Raw genomic sequence first — 24,365 nt, 5'->3', positions numbered from 1 at the left:
TTATTGGCATAGTTCTGTCCTATGAATTCCACGTTGTATCGTTACCTCCTACTTCCTCACCAGATCACGTGTTTTCCGGTGCAGGGTGGAACAGTGACGCACACCTGCAATGATTTGCTAATTAGTGGGATTGTCACGCTGCTTCTTTCGGTAGGAAGAGTGTTTTTTCCAACAAATGTTTCCTGGTAATTGTGGTTTCCTGGAAATAAAAGATTCCGATGCTCTATTATGTTTTGCACAGCGGGAGGAAGAATTTATGTTTTTTCATTTAAATACTTAATAGTAGGGATGTCCCTAGGGATGTCATTTTTTGGCTTCTGATCTGATCCAGTACCTATACTTAAAAGCTTTTGTTACAAACATGAATTTGTGGAATTGAATATGGTTATGAAAATAGCCCCTTAATGCAGCCAAAGTTTTGTTGAATGTCCTTTTTTATTCCACAGCATAGCCAACAATATTGTTTGGCTTTTGTAACAAACCTCTGTGAGTCAGGTCCCTAATTCCGCAAAAGTCCATCCAATAAAAGATACAATTGGGAAAAAAATGGGCGTGCAAAATACTTTAGGGTAGGATTAATCATTTGGTCACTCTCCGGCCACCCCCGTGGCTGGGGGACAATTCTGACAAAGGCGGCTCTGTGGTGCAGAAACTTTGTTCATCCTAACCGCCGTTTGCGCTTGGACGCATTTCACTGCAGCACACAACTTTCCGTGTGGAGGAGCTGTCAATAAAAAGGCGTTTTGCATGAATTGCAAGTGTTAAGTTTTCGGTGATTTCGGATCGGGACATCCCTACTTAATAGTTATGACTACTTTTAATATAATTATATTAGAGGTGAATATTTTTCCTAAATTTTTGCCCCGGTGGCCACGACGCCCTTAGCATTTGCCTAAACAGTGGTACCTCGGTTTACGTCCCCCCGGTTAGCACGTTTTTCGGTTAACAACCAAAATTTTTCCTAAAATTTTGCCTTGGCTTACGTTCGCCCGCTTGTTGAGCGTCCAAAAAAAATAGCGTCCGGTTTGTTTACGCCGCCATCTTGGGACGAAATCTCGTGATACTTGCACGGATCGCATAGTGCATTGTGGGCTGCAGGTTGTTTGCATCAGAGTTGGAGAGAGATACACGACACAACAAACACACGGGCCGCACCGAGAAAAGGGTGCAAGACCTCCAAATTGTATGGCTGAAAGAGAAGACGTGGTCCACACATACACGGCCATCTACTCTGGTTCCCGCATAACGGCGGCGCTTCGAGGGTGACACATTTGTGGTTCCAACAACAACGCATAAGCATTCAAACTTACTGTAGCATGTTCGCGTCATCTCGAGTCAAACATAGCACACGTCACCACTATATACTGTATTCTATATTCAACTTTCTATACACTATCTATATTAAATGGCAAGGTACATGTTTATCGGTTCTAAAATGTTGATATTTAGTTTGATATATTTTTTACATTTTTGAAAATTGTGGTTGCAGCAGAATAATGTCTTTATTTGGTGTTATTTTGTGAATTGATGGTTTTGTGGGGGTTTTTCCCCACAAAACTAGGTCAAAGTGACGTTAAATGCTCAGTTGTCCATTCATTTGTCATTTGTAACTATTTTTATATTATTTTATGCATATAAAACTATAATTATAACTATAATTAACATTTTTGCGTGTCTGGAACGAATTAATTGGATTTACATTATTTTCTATGGGAAAATCTGCTTTGGTTAGAGCCCATTTTGGTTTGAGTCAGACCTTCTGGAGCGGATTAATGACCACTGTACAGTAATCCCTCACCACTTGTGCTATGAATTCTGCCCCTTCACTCTCCCATGGTGTATTGGCAATATATGAACTTAATACGGCCTATTATTAGTCAAAAATATGCATATTTGAGCTTTTTTTGCTTAAATTAAGCATTTTCAAGCTTAAAAATGCCAAAATCAACTAAAATACAAATATACTGTAATGACTACAGAAGACACATTCAAAGATGTTGTGTTGATATGTAGTATTCTAGACTGGTCACTAGGGGGCAGTAATGTTACTGTAATGTTCGATGAGACACACAACCACCGGAACGAAAGGCTTTTATTGCAGGTTTGACTGATCTCACAACAGGCGCAATAATCCCTTACACGGGCTACATGCTAAAACTCAACTCGGAACTCCGACATCACTTCCTGTCCTCCCCCTCACTCTGCTCCACTAGCACCGGAACACATTTCTCAAATGGCTGATTTTCTCTTATTATGTCAACTATACTAGAGTGTAAAGGTGACTATAGGGGTATTATTATATGTCTAGAGGGCTCTAATAATGTTAAAAAAACGTATTTAGAAGATTGTAAACAGGTTGTCTATTCTCTAACTATAAAAATATTCCATTTCTAAATAAGGAATCTTACTTTGCGGAAATTCACATATAATTGTTGGGCCTGGAAGAAATTAACCGCAATAAACGAGGGATCATTGTATTGCCAAATGTTCCAGGTGGCTCTGATGAGAATATTCACAGGTACAAGAAACACCTGACCTCAATTGTGCTTGCCAACAAGTACTAAGCCACAAATCTGTGTTAGTGAACATTCATAATTCATAAACTATCCACCTGACAGGTGTGGCATATCAAGATGCTGATTAGACAGCAGGATTATTGCACAGGTGTGCCTTAGGCTGCCCGCAATGAAAGGCCACTCCAACATATGCAGTTTCATTGTACTGGGGGGTCCGACAACCAGTCTGGTGAGACCACCATTTGCCTCCTCAAATACCATAAGCAGCAGGTCTCAAACCTTCTGCCCCTCCAAGCCAAAGACACTTTGTTGCAGGCTGAGCTACCCTCATCTGCCCTTGACTGCCAGTAGGAACCCATTGGTTACATGCTATATTTTCACGTGTCCTTGGGGTGTCACACCCCTTTGTACACATAAACTGAGTTTGAATCCTAGCCAGTAGTGGAAATATTTCAAGGTGGACAGTCAAACAACAAACCTTTACTTTAATAATAATCAGTTTTCCCTTGAGCAAGGTTGTCTGTCTCTCTCTTTCTCTTTCAGTTTCTCATCCATCCTCAAACTATCATCCCTAATTCACGCTTGAGGCAGATCACATTAAATATTTAGGGCTGGACCGCCTTGCAGCCAAGAAGAATAAGCAGTAGCTGCTGAGGGGAGTCGGTGGAAGAGTCCAAAGGGTAGGAAAGCCCCACGATCTCCTCGGGTATCACCGAGCGCGTGTCTGGGGTCGTCACGGGGTAAATCGCGCCGTCTCAATGTCAAAATTCTGCGGAAATCAATGAGCCAAGTGGAAATGAAGCGTTCAGGAAATAATTAGCATAGACCCGACGTTCATTAAGCACATCATTCGGAAAATTTCAAGAAATCTCATGGCACACTACCAAAGAAAATGTTACACTAGATGCTTGAATGCGTGGAAATCTGACTAAACGTCTGGGTACGCCAAAAACCCAAAAGGTGTGTACAGACAAAACAAATTCTGACTTTAAAAAAGTGGCGTAGGAACACATTCACGCAATTTGTGCTTCACTTGCTGTCCAAACGTGGTTACGCAACTCCTCCTCACGTCACTCCCTCTCCACGCCTTCAATCGCCATCAATGGTCAATGCAAAGTGGCTCATGAATGCGACGTACATATTTAATGACCCCCTGACTGCATTTCCCTTCTTTCTTCTGAATCATGACCGCTGAGAAACCGAAGACAAAAAAGCGGAACTTCACCAAAACAGAGGTGCAAATCCTCGTTGGAAAAACATCACGTTTGGAGGACAAAGAAGTGGCATTATAGAAAGTAGCAAGTAGCGTCCACCGTCAACAGCGTCAGTGGAACGGGGCGCACTGTGGCAGAACGTAAAAAAAAGTGGTGGGATATCAAGGCACACATTTCCATTTTTACTGAGCACGTTTCTACATTTTTCCTGATTGATCCCACATTACATTTTTTACGACTGTAATAACACCGCATGTACATTTGTACGTATGCACATGACGCGCACTTATGGTGGTGTGCATTTTTGATGCTGCCTGAAAAACCTGCTAACCGCGGCGTATGGCAGGCATGTCAACGGATCTCTGGGCAAGACATTGACCGCCCCATGCTGTGTCATCAGTGGGTAAATGTGTTAACTGTGCCAAAACGCTTTGAATATACTTGAAGGTGGAAAAGAACTGCGACGAGTGAAAGTCCATTTGTAAGCAACGTGGTGTCCGTGTGGAAGGAAATCTTCAAATTAGAACCCATTTTTGTCTGAAGAGCGCTGACATGGACATGATTGTTAGCCCGCATTTATTTTTACAGCCTTCATACTGCCGTCAGCGTGTGTGTACCTTTTGTGTAAACTCGTTCTTTGCCTCCCACACCTTCAGTCCCGAGCAGACAAACCGGCACGACTGTGAGAGTAGAAAAGAAATGCATGGCCGCGTGCTTCGTGAGCAAAGAGCGCATTGTGCTTTGGAGAGGCAGATCTTGTGAAAACAACTCTTAATAATCACTTAGCGTCTCAAAACAGCTGCCTTCTTAAACAGGATTGACGGGCAAGCAGTAAGCGTTGTGTTGCAATGCTGACAGCCTCCCGCTGGCCTAATATTGTATCTGCACTGACATCTGCATTAGAATGGACACATCTCAAATCTAACTGTGTGTGTGTGTGTGCGTGTGTGTGTGTGTGTGTGTGTAAAATAACATTCCATTCATTCTTCAAGTGCTAAGCTGGCCGTAGTGTGCAGCAGCAGCACTACGCAACGCAGCGCTTACACAAGCACACACTGACTGATGAATCTCTCCATCACATGTGTGCTCGCAGGTTGTTGACTTTGGTGCAAGAATGAGCTCCAATTCCGCTCCGTGCCGCTGCTTCTGGTCTTTGTAAGTGTAGGCTTCAGTCAGCTGGATAAGCAATACGTGAACTGTACACACTGTACACACTGTACAATGGTGCAAAGGAAGGATTTTTTAAAAACGTCCCATGCCAAACATCAAACACTGAGACACAACAACATGAGCACACACAACTTTTGTTATTGTTTTAGTTCGTACGTTGTTTCCACTATGGGTGGGCACCATAATTTCATATGACATATTTAGTTTTAAAATATTCCTAGTCCCATTTTTCAAGACAATGAAAAACATTTGTAGTCTTAGCTTTTATTTGTATATGAAGTACATGCAGCCCGTCCTTCTCCAGGAAAAGCTCTTCCACTGTGTTGTACAAGGCTGACCTGTTGAGCTTGGCTGTACATTATAATCCTCCATCTCGGCAGCCAGATTCATTCATTCGTTCGTTCATTCATGCATTTGTGTTGCTTAATCTAGCTCTAGCTGGCACTGCTCTCAACAACAAAAAATCCCAACTAACTCCACACAGCCAAGATTTGAACCCGGAACCCATGTGGGTGGATCAATCCAAATATGGATAGTATTGATAGTATCAGTATCAGTAATGGGTGTTTTTTTGTGGTCCATACATCCATCTTCTATGCCGCTTATCCTCACTAGGGTCACAGGTATGCTGCAGCCTATCCCAGCTGACTTTGGGCGAGAGGCCGGGTACCCTCTGGACTGGTGGCCAGCCAATGGCAGGGCACATATAGACAAACACTCACATTCATACCTATGGACCATTTAGAGTCTTTTTTGGTTACATTAATGATAGTGTTTTATGTATACAGTATATTGTTACATTATGGACATGTTTATAATTATATATTGTTATATTATTGATAGTGTTTTATGTATACAGTATATTGTTACATTATGGACATGTTTATAATTATATATTGTTATATTATTGATAGTGTTTTATGTATACAGTATATTGTTACATTATGGACATGTTTATAATTATATATTGTTACATTGTTGATAGTGTTTTATGTATACAGTATATTGTTGCATTATTTACATAGTTAGAATTATATATTTTTACATTGTTGACAAAGTCAGGGAATAACGTCAAGGACACAGGACGGTTTTGACGAAAAAAAGCGGAAATTGGATCAATACCAAAATTTGCAGTACTGCTTCAACGTTGGCATAAGGTCGACGTAATTCATAGTTTTACTTACCTGACTGGTTGGAAGAAGTCCAGCATAGCGCGTCAAAAACAGGGTACTCTGTACACCGTGAATCCGTGTTCAATCCTGTCAGTGGCACACCCTCTTTTGCATGATATGATGCCGTTGCAAATGTTTTTTCTTGCAGAATTTCAGCCAAACCTTCCAGGGCCCTCGCACACTGTCCGTGGTTGAAATGGACGAACGCAAATGCTTCTATGTTGCTCTTATGCGGCCACTTTTTCCGGTTGGTGGTCTGGTCGATCCCCCGAAAGTAGGCATTGAAATGTTTAAAAAAAAAAGAATGATTCCCGGGGAATCAAAATGTTAGTTCCGGTTCCATCGTTCTGATATGTTTAACAACTTGTACCAAAAGCGTTGAAGAGGCGGTGTCTATTTTAAGCCAACATTTAGTGATAGCTTTTTTTTTACAGCAACAAGGATGATCCTAAATAAATATACAGTATGTGACTTGAACATGTTCCCTCTGGAGGTACCTATACCAAGGAACAGAGTCAAGAAAGACATAGCTAATCGAATACCTAACACTGAATACATTACTTGTATCACCTTCTTCCAAAAGTCAACAATACCCGGGCATGACCAAAACATAATGGCATGGTCCCCTGGGCAGATCCACACTCCCTCCAACAGAAAAAGGAAGTAGCAAAGACTTTATCCGCGCAGGTGTGATAAAGAAATGGACCAGGATTTTCCAACAAAAATTTCTCCATACATATGCCCCCACCCCACCCTAAAAGCACCCCTGCCCCCCATACATAGTACACACTATAGTGTGTCCTTAAGTTGTACTAAGGTTTGTAAATTGTGTTGTTTATAAATCAACAATAATAAATAAATCACACAAATAACACAACATTAACACAGATAACAACACTGATAAATAGCAGTGCAAATAAGTAACCCAAAATAACAAAAAGCAACCAAAAATAAAATAGCAACACAAATAACACACATAAACAACAGACGTAATATCAAATCGCAACACAAATAAATAACGACACAAGTAACAACAAAATAACAACATAACACAACACAACTGACTTAGGGTGAATGAGATGTGTTTTGTGCCGTGTCACGTTTTTTTTTAACCTTTTAAAAATATGTACAAATATCAAAATGCTCCCCAAGCCCCAACATCCATTGATTTTTCAGTATGTCCGTAGAAACAGTTTGAATTCAATTTCTGAAATCAAATAACTTTGTCATGATAGTCACATTTATTGGAATATTGATTTATTTTTTTTAAGTTGTTTCTTTCCTTCCTTTTTATATTATATTATTATTATTATTTAAATATATTTATTTATTTATGAGTTTATGCAGGTGGTGTGGCGAAGGCTTCGCTACAACAAAAATGCACTTTAATAAACAGTTCACGAAAAAAACATACATTTTATGACGCTAAATTCCAAAATCAAAATCAAGCATTGCAAAGAGCAAAATAATAATCACCTAAACAGTGTCACCGTGTGTGTGTACTGAATCCGATTTCACTTTTGAACCATTTGAACTACTTCAATAAATGGACTTTTCAAAGATATTCTAATGTATTGAGATGCGTCTAGTTGCAGGTCGCCAAGACGGGACTATACTGGTTCTTCCGGGGATCCTCCTCTGAACTCCGCGCCGTGTTTTCCGGATGTCCATCAGGGGGCTCCTCACAGCCTCGAGCTGCTTCTACTCCTGATATCACTCCGCTGGCATGGTGGAGAAGCTCCTTGGCTATGGTGATGGTGGCAAGGGGCCGCCAGTGACTACACACTTCCGCCACTGCTTCCTACATTCGCCTTTAGCGCCGTCCGGACTCCTCTTGATGCCTCGCAGCAAAACTAGCCGACATCTTCATCAGTATTCCCTTCAAAGCAATAACCGTGTGACATGCAAGTTCACTGGGAAAGTCCGGAACCCGTTCGGTTCAAGCCACAAAACTTTTCCTCAAAGGACAGCACCGTATAGCGGCAAGTTTACTGCTGCCACCGCCGCTGCTCATCCGCGGGACGGTTGGTCGCTTTGACCGCCGAGTGCCTGCCTTCGCACCGTCGCCGTGTTGTTGGTTTTCCGGTGGAGTTGTCGCCAGTAGCGGAGAGCCGCTTAATTGTTAAACACGCTTACATTTGTGTGTTTTTTTGGAAGAATACGAGCTCACAACCGTATGACTTGGAGACTCGGTGCCCTTTAAAGCGCTCACTTCAGAGGCTGCTCCAGCGCCGCTGCCCGGCTCCCGGGGACCCTTCGCTGGGGGTGAACGGGTAGGTAGTGGCGGTGGAGACAGGCTGGACGCTGGAGGAAAGTTCCTTCAAAATAGCAGCCACTGGTTCCAGTGATGGGGGACTTCGCCTCCCCCGCTGCCGGACCCAACGGCAGTATCTGCATCAACAACAGCATGAACCCGGTCGCCGGGAGCGTGGTGCCCGCCGGAGCCGTGGGCATCCCGAAGCACAGCACCGTTGTGGAGAGGTTGAGGCAACGGATCGAGGGCTGCCGGAGACACCACGTCAACTGCGAGAACAGGTACCAGCAAGCCCACGCGGAGCAGCTGGAGATAGAGCGGAGGGACACGGTTAGTCTGTACCAGCGGAGTCTGGAGCAGAGGGCCAAGAAGTCGGCCGGCGGCGTGAGCAAGCAGCCGCAGATCAAGCAGCCCGACCTGGACTCTGCCTGCTCCACGGAACAGAGGAATAACACGCTTATAGCGGTAAGGACGTGAGACCCCTTTCACTCATGCACTGACACGCTGCAAGCACTTCCGTATGCATGAGTGCTACTAACTTGTTCGTCACTTTTCAAACAAGGATGCCAACTCAGTGCTTCTGTTTGCAAGGAAGAACTACTACTAAATCATGAGCACTGTGTAAACAGAGCTGATACTTTAGCTTTTTCAGGCTTTAACTCCAAACAACTTCTCCTTTTTGTGGGTTAAGTGTATGTTGTTGTGCAAGTAGGCCTTGTTGTGTTGCAATTAGGGCTCCAGGTTTGTAATATGCTCTCCAGCAGCCCAGTCCCCCAGCTGCTTTGTTAACATGGACTACAGCAAGGTGTCCAAAATGCTCCCCAGGGGAAATTATTGGCCTGTGACGCCTTCTCTAAGTAAAATGAATGGGATATTTCATTGGATATTACATAGGAGGATTTGTCACCTGTAACGGAGCTGAGATGGAGATGTTTTGTTCAGATAGCTTAGCATATAGAGATCTACATTGGATTGCTTTTAGCAACTTTAGCGGAACTAAAGCGCAACAGTATTCTCATCAAGCGTGCCACCAGACTTTCGATAGCCTTTTTGTGACAGTCCTCAATGTTACAGTGTAGAGGAAAATAATCCAGAATAAGCGTACATGAAAAGGTGACTGCTGAAAAGTTCTGGAGGGAGTGACAGGGATATCGTGTGGGCATGATTGGATCCCCTTTATCATGTTCCCAAAGGCACATTGTTAAGTAAACAACACATTTGAATATGGTTTATTTGAGAAAAAGGACCATAAACATAGTGAATTCATATCACAAGCACCTGTTCATCAAGGGGACCGTACCATCTGACTTCAGGTTACTTCAGACTAATTTCATGTAATAAGATTGACGGACGAAATAATAGACAAGAATTGAACATTGTGGGTGGGATTCTCACTGTCGTTTTGACCATCGAACTGGACGGACACAGACAAAGTATGTGGAATCCTTCTTTGTACTGTATCTCCTGTGGGCACACTCGGGTTTCCTCAGAAAAGACTCATGTCTGGAATGTCAACAGCGACTCTCCTTTTGTTGCTGCACTGAGCCCGGGTCCTCTTCCTTTTGAGATGCAACGTCTGCCTTTCATTTCTCAGCCCCGTCACACTTATTACTGTGTGAGCCAAGCGAGGACATAAAGCTTGTTGCGCTTGTAGACATTTGACTGACTCTCCATTAGATGGCTGGCAATGGCAAAATGTCTGATGATGGAGGGATTATTTTTATGAAAGACACAGCGGCTCTTCCTCTCTGCTGCTTATGTCACTGACGGTAACGTTCACTGTGTTCACAGGTAGTTTAGACATGCACCACAAACACATGCTGTCCTTTTGCTGTTTCATTGCTCAGAAGAGCAGAGCTGCAGCTAGATGGCTGTATGTAGTCGCTGCAGAAGCAGGCATTCGAGGAAAGCCAAGCTGGTCGTTGCACATTGTGTGCAAGCATGCAGACACAAATTGCCGTAGGGTTAGCTGTGACAAACTGTTCTTCAAAAGGTGGTACATGTGCCGTGCGTTCGGATGTAGAGGCAAGCACTAATTGTGCAACGGGGCACTTGTTGTTGAATTAATTGGTTTGTGGTTTCAGCTTCAAGAATTTCAGGCATCCGTTCATTTTCAATACGCACACTCGTGTATGACACGTTCTCCGAACCTGCAGAGATGTTCACAAGGGTGTTCTATTCTATGTGTATTGTATTTTCCACACTATAACTCACTCCAGCGTATAAATCAAATCAGTCAAAAAAATGCATAATCAAGAGGAAAAAAACACTACAGGAGAAGAAAGATTTAGTGTTTTTGAACATTTAGTGTCATGGCACTGCCCCTAACCGCATTCAAATCACAAGAGAAGAAGCAAAGCCAGAGAGAGGGGCAATGTTCACACCAAGAAGGAGACAAACTAAAGCTGCTGGAGCTGAAATAAGTCATTTTTTAGTATATGGACACAATAAAACCTGTCAGAATCTTCCGGAAGAAGACACTTTTAATACGCGATGTGACGCCTGACGCATCCCGGTGTATAGAAAGTAGGGGTGTCTCGCGATCTCGCGAGAATAGAACATGACAAGATTTCTCGCTCAGAAAAAAAGTCTCGTGGGAACTTAGCCTGGGACACTAATAAATTAATTAACCGCACAATAAATGAAAATGAAGTGGGTACTCTTGCCGGCCTCAAAGTGTTGCCTTGTGCGTGTGTGTCTGTTTTCCTCTTCTCGTACCTCTGAACAGGCAGGAGAAGGGTTCGCTCTGTGCATTGGCGCGTTTGTTTTGTAGAACGACAGCATGAGTGGAGTGAGCCCTTTTGTCAATCAAGCAGTCTCTTTGTCTCGGTGGGTGGAGGCGGGGCCGCTAGCATACACACGAAGTACAGGAGAGTGTAATATAGTAGAAATTTAACTAGTAGATTGTCATATATTTTTTATATTTTTTATTGTGCTTTTCTTAAAAGTAATGTTAACATTTTGTCTCGTCTCACTCTTGTAGACCCAATCCCGTGTATTGTCTCGTCTCGTCTCGTGAACTGAGTAGAAACATATCAAACAGCCGTATTTTAACAACAAAACTTTATTTTTAAGTATTCATAAATGATGGAAAATAGACAGAAAATAATACGTGTGAATTTAGTTGGTCTGTGGCTGACGCAGCATCTACAATCTCCGAGCTAGACATAATTAGTGTCCTCCTTAAACACCACTGCTCTTTTTTAAAATACCACATTTCTCGATCCATCGTGTCATTAGAATTGCACATTACTTACAGACACACAAAAACCCAAGAGGAATATCACGGTTTCATTGAGTGGCTCTGATATGAAGAGTAATTGCATGGTTTCAAATGATTTTCAGTGGAAGTTATCATTGTTGTGCTGCTTGCAAAATACACAGTTTCTGCTACACAGATAATACTGACCAAGTACAGGAACTGCAAAGCCAATAACAATCATTGCCTTTTGTGTTTGCTGCCGTCACGCTCGTTAATTAGTGTGGGAAGCGCCTTGAATGCCTTCTGTTTTGCTGTTTTGCTACGCCAAGTGCAGAGCAAGACACTAAGCTATGGTTAATAGTCACTAAGCAAAAATCATGTGGTGTCCAATCATCACGGTTGTTAGAATGTTTTCATGAGCTTAGCATTGAACAGTTATCTTTTTACATGTTTTTTAATGATGGAATGTGATTTATGATTGATCACTGCAAAAAAGATGCACATTCTGAATGCATCTTCTGCTTTACATTTTGACTCCCTTGACAGGTTTTTAGTCAGTCAGGTTCGGAGAACGTCTAATACAGGTGATTTATTGAATCCGGTGCAGGTTTTTCATTTTTGGTACGTTTATTTGAACAGAGGCAACATATGAGCAATGTCATGAGTCATGTCATGAATTCATTTGTACTGTATATGATATGAAATAAGTATGTGGTCCTCAAGCAGCCAGCTTCCACTCACGCTCTGTGACGAGAAAAAGGTGACTTTCCACCTTCTTTTCGCCAACTTAGCCGGTGTTTCGGGTTGCCGCTTCGCCATGTTTAGTTTGGGAGGGGGCGGGTAGTGTTTGTGTGGCGATGCCACCATGATCGAGCAGTCCGCTGGCAAAATTCTTCCCCACACAAATATTCCTCCTCCTCGCGATGACAGCATTTCAGTCCCATTATGTCGGTGCCACGAGCTTCCGTGTTTAACAGGAGATTCCGTTTTTATTGGCAAATTCTGCGATTCCGTCCGCAATTTCGCGACTGCTTTATTATTGGCCCTCAGCACATTCTAAAATTACTATTAAACAGTAACATTTTTAAAAACAACAGCAAAATGGAAAAAAAGCAGTAATTTTACAAGAATAAAGACAAAATATTAAGGGAATAAAGTCACTATATTAACATAAAACACATAGGAAATATTACAGGAAAAAAGTTGTAATATAAGAAACAAACCAAACAAAGAATTAAGTTGGAATTTTAGGAAAATGAGGTTGGGTGAATGTGATAATGTTATGATCATAAAGTCAAAATAGTATGAAAATAAGTCATACGAGTATGAGAAAAGAAGAACATTGAAATATTTGTAAAAATAAAAAAAAAACAGCCAAAAAGTAATGTAAGGAGAAACAGTTCATCATAATAATAATAATATGCTCTGTCACTGATGAAATGAATCAATATTTCTATGTGTAAATATAAATATATCTATATCTATCTATCTATCTATATATATATATATATATATATATATATATATATATATATATACATTATGTTAAATATTTTGTAGGGGTTGGTTTAAAAAAAAAAAAGCGGCCCTTAGTGGACATAGTTTGGACACCCCTGGTTTAAGAAGTGTCTTCCTGTCTCAGCCTGTGCTGAAAAAACACAAGAAAGGCATAGCCCTATAGCACTCACTCCTATTGTTATGAAGTGCTTTGAAAGAATAGTCATGACCCACATCAAAAAGAGCATCCCGGCGGCAACTGTGGACCCTCTACAGTTTGCATATCGCCAGAACCGGTCCACGGATGATGCAGTCAACACTGCCATCCACACAGCCCTTTCTCACCTACAGGGCCAGGACACATACGTCAGAATGCTATTTATAGACTATAGCTCTGCTTTTAATACAGTCAGCCCCCACAAACTCACAAATAAGCTCCTCACACTTGGCCTGTCTCCCTCCCTCTGTAACTGGGTGTTTAACTTTCTCACGGGCAGACCCCAGTCAGTCAGAGTCCACAACCGCACATCCAGCTCAAGAATTGTGAGCACTGGGACCCCACAGGGGTGTGTGCTGAGTCCACTCCTCTACACGCTCTTCACCTACGATTGCGTGGCCTCCCAGAACAACACCAGCATCATTAAATTTGCGGATGACACTACAGTCATCGGACTGATCACTGGTGGTGTTGAAACATCATACAGAAGAGAGGTGGCGGACCTCATAGCTTGGTGTCGTGATAACAATCTCCTTCTCAATACAGATAAGACTAAAGAGATGATCATCGACCCAAGAACAAGGGAAAAGGAGCCACATAGACCCCTGTTTATTGGTGAGACTGAGGTGGAGAGGGTGAAAACCTTCAAGTTCCTTGGCACACACATCAGCGAGGACCTCACCTGGTCTCACAACACCCAACAAATTCTGAAGAAGTCCCAAAGGAGACTGTACTTCCTGAGAAGACTGAGGAAATTTGGCATGTCCACCACAATCCTGAGTTGCTTCTACAGATGCACTATCGAAAGTGTCCTTACCGCCTCCATCACTGTTTGGTACGGTAACTGTACAACACGTGATAGGAAGGCACTCCAGCGGGTGATCAAGACCTCACAGAACATTGTTGGGGCAGCCCTCCCCTCACTGCAAGACATTTATAAAACTAGAGTCCTACGCAGAACACACAACCTCATCAAGGACAGCACACATCCACAACACTCATTATTCACACTCCTACCGTCAGGCAGACGCTACAGGAGTTTGAAGTCCAGGACCACAAGGCTGGCAAACAGCTTTTACCCACAGGCCATCAGGCTTCTCAATGAAGCACTCAGACACGCCGCACGCAACACACACTCATAGCACTTTATTTATTTATTTATTTGTATTATTTACTTGTATTAATGTCTCTTCTGTTGTTGTTGCTTAATTTATTGGTATTTATGTATATGTGTTTATGTTTCTTATGTTCTTATTCTTTCTTGTGTTTTTCTTTCTTTTCTTGGGAGAATGAACAGAATAAGATTTTCATTGCATGGTATAACTGCTGTTTTACCATGCACATGACAATAAAACTCTCTTGAATCTTGAATAGCAAGCGCATGATGTGACGTGCTGATGTTCGAGCTGCAGCCCAGCTGCAGAGGTTCTTTGTCGTGTCAAAGAATCTCTCTACGGGAGCTTACGTTGTTTCAGGTTGCAAGACAAACTGATGCACTTCGTCCGTCATCTGTATGGTCAACGTGTGTCTTTCGTACGTTTTGCTGGTGTCAGCTTTAGGCCAACGTACGTTCAGACATTTCGTACGTCCTCCATGCGTGTCGAGGTCTTACTCCTACTTCACGGTCACCACAACTCGGTTTTCCACGTACAGAAAAACCCCAACAAAAAACGCAGCGATTTGGGGAACGCCAGAAATCGCACGGCCAAAAAAATTGTACGTCCGGTTGTGACCTATGCTTAAGGAAATAATCATTAGTTACAGGCCTAGTTGTGTGTGGGTTCCAGACCACATTGGTTCCGCGACTCTCATGTCAGGGCTGAGGCAAGCCAATAATCATGGAAAGTATCACTTATATGTCTTTCTCTACTGCCATTTGTTGGGGGAACTCAAACTGAACTTGCAACATTTGTATGCAAAAATTTAGATTTTCTTTTTTCATTGATTTCAAACACAACAATAATAATAGAAAATAAAAGTCTCCACTGAGATCATTTCAAACACAATAGCGGTACTAATAACAAAATAGTCACAAGTAATGTGTCCAAAAATGGTGTCCTGCCCGATCAGTCAGATGACCTTTTTCCTGACACATAATGCTTCCTATTCATTCACTTCAATTCAGTTTTATTTATGTAGGCATTCTACACATGGAGCAGGTCCAGGAGCACGTTCCTCGTACACTTAAACGAAGCAACCTTGCCACTTGCTTCGCTTCTTTCATGTGTCTTTGTTGTACAGTCGTCCCTCATTTATTGCAGTTCATTGGTTCCAGACCCAACTGCGATAGGTGAATTTCCGTCAAGTATGATTCTATATTAATAAATGGAATGTTTTTGTAGTTGGAGCATAGGAAACCTGTGTTTTAACATTATTATTTGTTTACACCACATTGCTCACCGCTTTTGCGCAGGCTGCTGGATCTCTGAAGCGTCACGAAAGACGGCCTCCGTTTTAACAATAGCAATGTACCAAGCTAACTATTTAGCCTCCAATTTATTTATTCTAAACTTAATGGGTTTGAAACTGAGTGGGGAAGAAAGTCAAAGTAAGAAGCCAAAAATCTACCACTGCCGCTTTAGCATGCTGAACTCTTGGTCGATGGCTGGCGTCATGCAGGTAATGTCTCATCAATGTAACATTACTGATCCCTAGTAGTGACCAGAATACTACATATGACTTGTCTTTTTGACTCATAATAGACCATAGTCAACCATGAAACAGCGATCATTTCGACTGTATAGGAAAAAATCCTATATAGGAAAGCATGGGACCCTACTTATAGTCTACCTCGATTCAAATTTTAGTGACACTGTGTGCGGACTACACTGCTTGCGTTAACGAGGCGTAACGTTTTGTCAGATTTTGGTTAAAGTACATGTTTTGGATACAACAAAATGTGTTTGCTGAGGTGTTGTACTTGGGAAATCATAGCAGCTGAAACGTAAGACCCACCATTTTGTATTATTTCTTACATCGTCACACTCGTGCATGCCACAAAATGTCACGTATTTGACACTGTTGCCCCTCTTTATTCAATGTGTTTGCAGTATATTTTTATATGGTCATAGCTGCAGATCACTAGTCTATGCATCGTTCCCCTCAAAGCGACGGCACCCTCTGTGGTACCCCTTTCAGGAGAATCACCCTTATGCAATCAGTGGTTATGAATGCTAACCACCACCTATCATTTCTAAAATGTATCTGTAGTTTGTGCACACCTGGAGGTAAGACCGCCTCAGACAAACTTGGATTTGACAAACTGTACCTGTAGATTTGTCCTTACCAAATATCATGACATTGCTGCTATCAATAAAACATAAAAAAATAGCAAATTGTGGCTCCAAGGGTTTTACAAACGGCAAAAGCTGGTATCTTCAAAAATGGTAACGGACCGGTGGTCCCGCGCCATGATGAAATCACAGATCGCGTTAGCCCTCGGGTCGTCTCTGGCAGACTTTTTTCCACATTTCAAATGCCGTGACGATAGGAACAAGCCCTGTGCCCCGAGTGTCGTAGTGATGCTGGCGTTTCAGGTGGCTGATGAGGTTTGACGTTGAAGCTCCATGTTTTTTCTTTCCCCCCTCATGGCGGAGCATCTGATGCAGCTAGCGCACAAAGTGTCTTCTTCCGAAACACTGAATGTTGGTTTACCAGTGAGCTCAAGGGAAGTTGCGACAGGCCGTTAATGTCAAAGGTAGGAGGAAAAAAGGAGAGCTTGATTTGATCATCAGAGCTATTTTTCAGTGTTATCGGATTGGTCCGCTATTTATCGTGCACCCCTATAAATGATAGATGTTCATGATGGAGGTCACTTAGTGCTATATTTACACGTTTTCTCTAGTGTGCTTATCTTCCTAGGTGATATTCAGGAAGGAGCACAGGAAACAAGTGTGAGCTTGTTCATACCATGTGCCGGGAGAGAGAGCGAGAGAGCGTTCGTGCTAGTAACAAAACGTGAAAATTGTGTCCCACGCTGCCTGACGGGAGCTACTACAGCAGAGTGTAGATTGATGCTATGTTTACACCGCAACACCCAAGTAAAAACGGGTGGGCCGGGGCACATTGTAAAGAACGCAACTCAAGAAACATGAGCCCGTGCTTCAAATACACTGGAGCCCGTTTACGTTGACGCCTTAAGCAGTTGACAACATAACCGAAACTAACCATTTGCTTGTGACTGAGGTCAGAAACAAAAGGAGAACGGGTCATAAAAAAGGCTTTTTGAACCTGTGGCGGTTTGTTGACACGCTTTCCCTCCGTTTGTGCATATTTTTATTCAGACTCTTGTGTTTTCATATTGTTTCTGTTAGTCCTGCTGTGTTGGTACTGTATTTTTAGCACAAAACCTCCTTGTTATCAATGTGTATAAAGATATAGAAAATTCACGCTTCGATTCGATACTTACATGTCACGGTTTACAAAAATAAGATTTATACCTTTTTAAAGTGGTATTTTATTGAAATGACCAACATTTCTTTCAAGTCAAAAGTATAGTTTGTAAATGAAGTGTGTGTGGTGCAGCTACACCTTCCTCATTTAAACAAAAACCTTGCAAAAATAATCATAAAGTCAAATGTAACTGCACATAATTCATCAATAGTCGTGTTCATAGATTCAATAGGATTTCAATCATGTACACATCTAGGTTGCTAACAAGCATAAACAATTATAAAATAAAGAAAAGCAATTATCTGAATGGCAATACAGCCGAAGTCAAGGCAACACATACAAAACTGAAGCTATAAAATAATAGCAACAACAACAAGCAAGTGTAGAAAAACACATTTCCGTATTGGAGTTCAATTCACTTCACAATTGGTCCACAATTCACTTTTTTTTTGCTGTTGTTTTTTCGAAGGTTTTGCATGTGACTAGCCTCTGCAAATGCAATGTGCTTTGAATTGTATGCACTGTACAGTATATGCATCTAATTATGATAATAAAGATGACAAATGCAGTTTTACATGCCGCTTGTGACGCAACGCTGATTGCTTCCGCCTGTGAGGATTTCACCTTTACCGCGGAGGAGCAACAGCGAATCGCAAGGGGACTTCGATGTGAGCGGACTGATGTCATGTGACATTTGGGACTCGGGTTAGAGTATCGTTCAGTTCATGTGTCGAACCGAGACCGCTGTACCGTACGGCTCGCTTCAGTTGCACCTCTAATGTTTTTATCGACAGCGGAATCTTGGTTCGCATCATAAACCCGTTCCGGGTCTGACTCTAACCGAAATGTACTTTAACCAAATCAATTTTTCCTATAAGAAATAATGTAAATCCAATGAATCTGTTCTAGAAAGCCAAAAATGTGTTACAATTATAGTTGTACATGCAGGAAAAAACCCCACAAAATGCACACGTCAATGACAAATGAATGGATACATGAACATTTCAGATGGTGCTTACCTTCTTTGAAGACGTGGTTGTTGCCAAAGACACAATGTGGCAGCAAGATCAACACTGACACCACCTTCTTGTTTTGCCATGTGTTATTTCCTGCATTCAGCAGCGTTCCTCACTTCAAGTCTCTGTTTTTCTTTTGATCAATGGCTGCAAAATAATGTGCAAATTGAGCCAAAGAAAGCTGCAAGTGCCAGCATTTTGATACAGAAGGTGGGAAAAACGATTGAATTTGAGAAATAACTCATAGCAAAACACGTCGTGTCTTTGTCAACATGTCATCACATCTTCTGTGAAGGTAAACGTAACCTTAAATGTTCACTTATCCCTTTCAGGCGTCATTTATATGCATTTAGAATTGTTTTACGCATGGAAAACTATAATGGTACAACTCTAAAAACGTGTTTTGTGTTAACATTTTTGGACACTTGTGGTGTAACTGTGGTAGTTAGCAAAGAACTACAGAGTGAACCACGGATTACATCATAGACGGGCGACTGAGCTGACTTCCTGTTTCCATGTGTTAGCAAGCTGCTAACAAGGACCTTTTGTGATTTAAAAAAGAAACCTGAATAACAGTGTTGGACTTACGCCGTGTTGTGAACTTCTCTTGGGGATAATACAGTACCTGTCTATTAATAACACGACAAAATTTCAAACTGGAAAATGTACGCAAAGCAAGGCGAAATGTTGGTGTAAATGTAACCGTTACACGCTAACTGAGTTTCCGCTGCATAAGTGGCACCTGAATATACTGTAAGTTGCTACGAAGTGTGACTTAGTCCAGAAAATACGGCACTAAAGATGATCCCTGTGAGTTATTTTACAATCAGAAAGTTTTGTCTCAATATGCTTAAGGAATGGGGTGTGTTATTTCTTTTCATTCTAACAATGAAACACATTTTCTATAAGTTGTCGTGTAGAAATGGTGTCCAGCCTTTGTTCCCAGTCAGGATCCTAAACGGTGACCAACAGTTATTTTTTTTTTTTTAAGAACAATCATAACATGTCCTTTTTTTTTTTTTTTTTTTTTTTTACATAACAAGCAGTCAGATCTGATTACTTAATCGGCAGCAAGCTTCCAGCTGTGCAACTGAGGTGCACTGCGAGGGGTTCATAAGTCCAGGACAGCCTGTCTTTGGTTGTGCTCGCTTATTGGCAGCCACCTTGCTAAGGAATGTCTCGCTATCACACACACACACACACACACACACACACTCGTAGTGATGTCCGGCTCAACTCCTGGCAGGCCAGAGTGTGGGCGGCTGAGTTTTCATGAATCCTAGGCTTCCCCCCCCCCCCCCCCCATGTTCTCTGGTTTCAGCTTTAGTGAAGCACTAATGTGGCGTAGATGATGTTGGTGGCAAGAGTGTGTTTATTGTCAGCTGAGACTTCTATATTTAAACCACGAGATGGCATGCAGCGCGCACATGCAGTGTGTGACGTCCACTCACAGCCGTGACATCACCGGCATGTGGCTCGGACTTGGTCGACACTCCTCCAGCGCCTCCCCCTGTTTTTGCTTCTTTAATCACAGTTCCACTGCTTCTTTTCTTTTGTGTAACGTTTTGCAGCGCTTATGTCTTCATTTGCTTCCTCTCACCCTTGCCCCTCAGTTCCTGTGCACACATACTGCTTGTTTTTAATCTGGGGTGGCTGCAAACCACATTCCCTCCTCCCACGCTTGTTCACATGTTCTACAGGAACACACACACACACGCACACACACACACACACACACACACACAGTGCAAACCTCTGCAGTTTTCCCTCCTTTCAGACTGGAACCACAACATTTTTACCTTTTTGTTGAGTGAATGTTAAGAGTAAAGAAATGACACGCGTTGATAAAATAACATAATTCTGCTCTGCTATTTTAGTGCGTGCGTTTTGTCATCATTACAGTCAACTTTGTTTTTGGGTCTGCTGAAATCCTTCTTCGTGTGTCAGTCACCGAAGGTTTTGCCCCTCCCTTCGGAACATGTCTTATTTACACCAGCAAGGAGACAAACTGAAGCTACAGAAGCTGAAATAAAGGGGTGTGAAAGTGTTTGCCCCCTTCCTGATTTCTTATTTGTTTGCATGTTTGTCACACTTAAATGTTTCAGATCATCCAACAAATTTAAATATTAGTCAAAGACAACACAACTCAACACAAAATGCAGTTTCTAAATGAAACTTTTTCTTATAAAGGGAGAAAAAAATGCAAGCTACATGGCCCTGTGTGGAAAAGCTAATAAGTGGTTGGGCCCCCCCAGCAGCAACAACTGCAATCAAGCGTTTGCCATAACTTGCAATGAGTCTCTTACAGTGCTGGGGAGGAATTTTACAGAATTGTTGTCATTCAGCCACATTGGAGGCTTTTCCAGCATGAAGCGCCTTTTTAAGGTCATGCCACAGCATCACAATAGAATTCAGGTCAGGACTTGGACTTCATCATTGTCATCATTGTCCTGCTGCAGAACCCAGGTTGCTTTCAGCTTGAGGTCACCAACAGATGGCCTTCAGGATTTTTTGGTAGACAGCAGAATTCATGGTTCCATTTATCACAGCAAGTCTTCCAGGTCCTGAAGCAGCAAAACCGCCCCAGACCATCACACTACCACCACCATATTTTACTGTTGCTATGATGTTCCTTTTCTGAAATGTGGCGTTAACATTTACGCCAGATGTAATGGGGCAATCACTTTTTTCACACATGTGTGCTAGCTTGAATGTATAGCCTAATTGGTTGCTTCTTTGATACTGCTTTTGTGCTACGGATGCTACGGATGTGTGCCAGTGGTGTGGTGAGTGACAGTGTAAATTATTCAGGCTGAACATTTATACCAAGTTTACCTTCAAGTTATGATATGACAAATATAGACATGAATTTGTTCAATCTGTTCATACAGTATGCTAGCCGATGGTGTTCTTCGTATATTTTTTGTGTTCTTTATATTTTTTGGTCCCCAAAGAGCGACAGCACCTTTCAAAATGCGGAAACGAAATCCAATGTCATTGTCCCTGAAATGGTACATTTTCATTTAACCACGACAATAGCAAAACCAAGACAAGGATCCAAAACACACCAGCAAGTCCACCTCTGAATGCCTGAAGTCCAAGTCCTGACCTGAATCCTATTGAGATGCTGTGGCATGACCTTAAAAAGGCGCTTCATGCTGGAAAAGCCTCCAATGCGGCTGAATGACAACAATTGTGCAAAATTCCTCCTCAGTGCTGGAAGAGACTCATTGCAAGTTATGGCAAACGCTTGATTGCAGTTGTTGCTGCTAAGGGGGTCCAACCACTTATTAGCTTTAGGGGGAAATCACTTTTTCACACAAGGACATGTAGCTTTACATTTTTTGTTTTTGTATGCTGGGTGCCCTAATATAATGGTTGGGGAAACCCTGGGTGTGAGTTTCAGTGCTGGGTCTAGTCTGGTGGCCGTACAAATAAAAACCCTACTGATTCATTTTGAATTTGTTGTGTGAAATTTGGGAAATTGCTGTTTGAATTGATGAAAAAGCTCTGTTGGTCTCAATGCTGCCGCCGTTGTGTGAACAAGCTGCTGGTGTGTCTTTCATGGCAGTGAACACCATCATCACTGTGGGACTGAGGTAGCAGTAAAAGTGCTCTCAGCGCAGCAGAAGGTTGCAGTGTGCTACAGATGCCGTCTCATGACCATTTGCAATCTGGAAACTTCTCCTTCGCTGCCAGTGTCTGTACCGAAGGTGTCTGCCTGTGTGCTTGCGTGGGCTCCATCGGGGCTTCTTCCGACAGTCCAAACATAATTGAAGGATCGATATCGCCCCGAGTGTGCAAGGTTGTTTTTGTCAGTGAGCGTGCTCAATAAACAATAATTGAGTAGAAACAAGAGAGGAAGAGAAGAAGAATGCAGATTGACCCAATACCCAAGATACAGTAATCCCTTGTTTTAGTGGCTAATTGGTTACAGACCCAACCGCCACAAGTCAGTCTCCGCAAAGTAGGATTTTTCCTTTTATTTTTTTTATTAAAAAGAAGGAATAAATAAGTCCAATAGAAATAAATCCCCAATTTTTTGCATTTTCTTTGGCTTTTTGCAGCTTTTTGGCAACACTAATTCAGAAAGCCGACCACACGGCAGCCTCTCTAGAGCCCTAGGACTTTCGCGTTAACTGAATCGCGGAATTGACCAATGAAAATGGAATCTACTGTTAATGTGAATGAAATGCTGTTATCGTGATTGTGTGGGGACCGTCTCATCGCAAAAGCTAGCCCGCCCCCTCCCAAACATGTCGAAATGGATACATGAAACACTGGCAAAAGTTGGCGAAAAAACTTTGAACCCCCTCTCTTACTGAGCGTGAACAGAAGCTAGCGGGGTTAGCTTCAGTTTCCGTATGAGTGTGTTTACGTTGTGTGTGTTTTACCGCTTGTTAATGCAAGTCAGCGTTTTATGACGCCCGCCGACGTTGTGCGAGTTCCGAGAGAAGTCAGCACAAGAGACACCTTTTTATTCTTGGACCAGCTCATCTTAACCGTCAACACACATTCTCTACATGCACAACACACTTCCGGCCTTCAAAATAAGAGCACTGTCCGCCGCATATTGTCTAATTGTGTAAACAAAAAACGGGTGTTTTGTAAGGCGGTGTTTTGTAAATGCATGTGATTGCATCTGTTGATATATAAATACATTTGCTGTTTGTGCATTCTTGGGGAGAAAAAAAGGATTCCTTCTTTATAAATGACATATTTAAATATTAACGTCCAGTATCATGAAAGACAAAGCTTTGTGTATTTGTGAACACCGTCAACATTCAAACTTTTCCCCTTTACATAGTGCCTTTTGCACTGTTTTTTTTCTTTAATTATATTTCTGCCATGTGCCGTGGTCTAATTTATAAAAAAAAAAAAAAAATAGGCCCCTGACAGCACTTTGGACACCACTGGACTAAGTGAAGAATGAAGTAACGTGTTCTACTACAAACTGTGCATCGGTTTGTAACTGTTAAGCTACGAGTTACTAAATTTTACATTTTGAATTTTGCATTTTACATGAAAAGAAGTGGCCATGTTTACTTTTTGTTCCTCAAAGCATGCAACTTGTCAATGTTGTGTGACGTCTGTGTCGCTGCTGCTGCTACTGTTACTGCTGCTGCTACTACTACTACTACTACTACTACTACTACTACTACTAAAACAACTGTGGTGCAAAACATTAGCTCAGCTAATTGGCTCCAACAAAGTTGCGCACGCATACTGCGGTCCCTACTGGCCTACCGGCATCTCCACGCATATAGGGTCCTTTTTACAGTGTACATACGGTGTGTGATTGTGTGCTTTTTGTGTCAGTGAATAAAAGAGCTGGACAGAAACAGGAAAGGATCCTCAAATTTTAAAGGCCGTGCTTGTGGTTAAGGAGGAGTTGCGATGCAGTTCCTTCCGCGTTATTAACAAGTGGCAAACACAGCACGCTGTAAACACACTCATACAGCCGCGAGTCACACAAGCATACACACACGTTCCTTTTCATTTCATTCATGATGTCAATTTCTGGGAGATTCCGCATTTAACAGTAGATTCCGTTTCTATCGGCCAATACCGTCATTCTGTTGACGCGGCAATCATAGGCTGCTAAGCGTAGCACTCGCTTGCAATCTTGCGTCACCTTGGTTCCGCCATTTGTGGTTACCCTCTGCAATATTTTTTCTGTGATTGCTTTCTTTGTGGAAACACTGTCTTGTTCAA

At 42.1% G+C, this 24,365-nt stretch overlaps 1 protein-coding gene across 1 annotated transcript in view; it reads left to right on the top strand.

Annotated features, from left to right (window-relative positions):
- Positions 1-7,735: 7,735 nt before the first annotated feature.
- maml3 (mastermind-like transcriptional coactivator 3) overlaps positions 7,736-24,365 on the top strand; it is a 142,656-nt gene continuing 126,026 nt past the window's right edge. The window contains exon 1 of the mRNA XM_054778272.1: positions 7,736-8,791. Within this exon, the coding sequence (XP_054634247.1) occupies positions 8,420-8,791 (372 nt within the window). The 5' untranslated portion in view covers positions 7,736-8,419. The remainder of the gene's footprint in view (positions 8,792-24,365) is intronic.

The sequence above is a fragment of the Dunckerocampus dactyliophorus genome, chromosome 6 (genome assembly GCF_027744805.1).
Source record: "Dunckerocampus dactyliophorus isolate RoL2022-P2 chromosome 6, RoL_Ddac_1.1, whole genome shotgun sequence".
In the NCBI taxonomy this organism is placed as follows: Eukaryota; Metazoa; Chordata; class Actinopteri; order Syngnathiformes; family Syngnathidae; genus Dunckerocampus; species Dunckerocampus dactyliophorus.
This window is presented reverse-complemented; position numbering and strand designations above follow the sequence as displayed.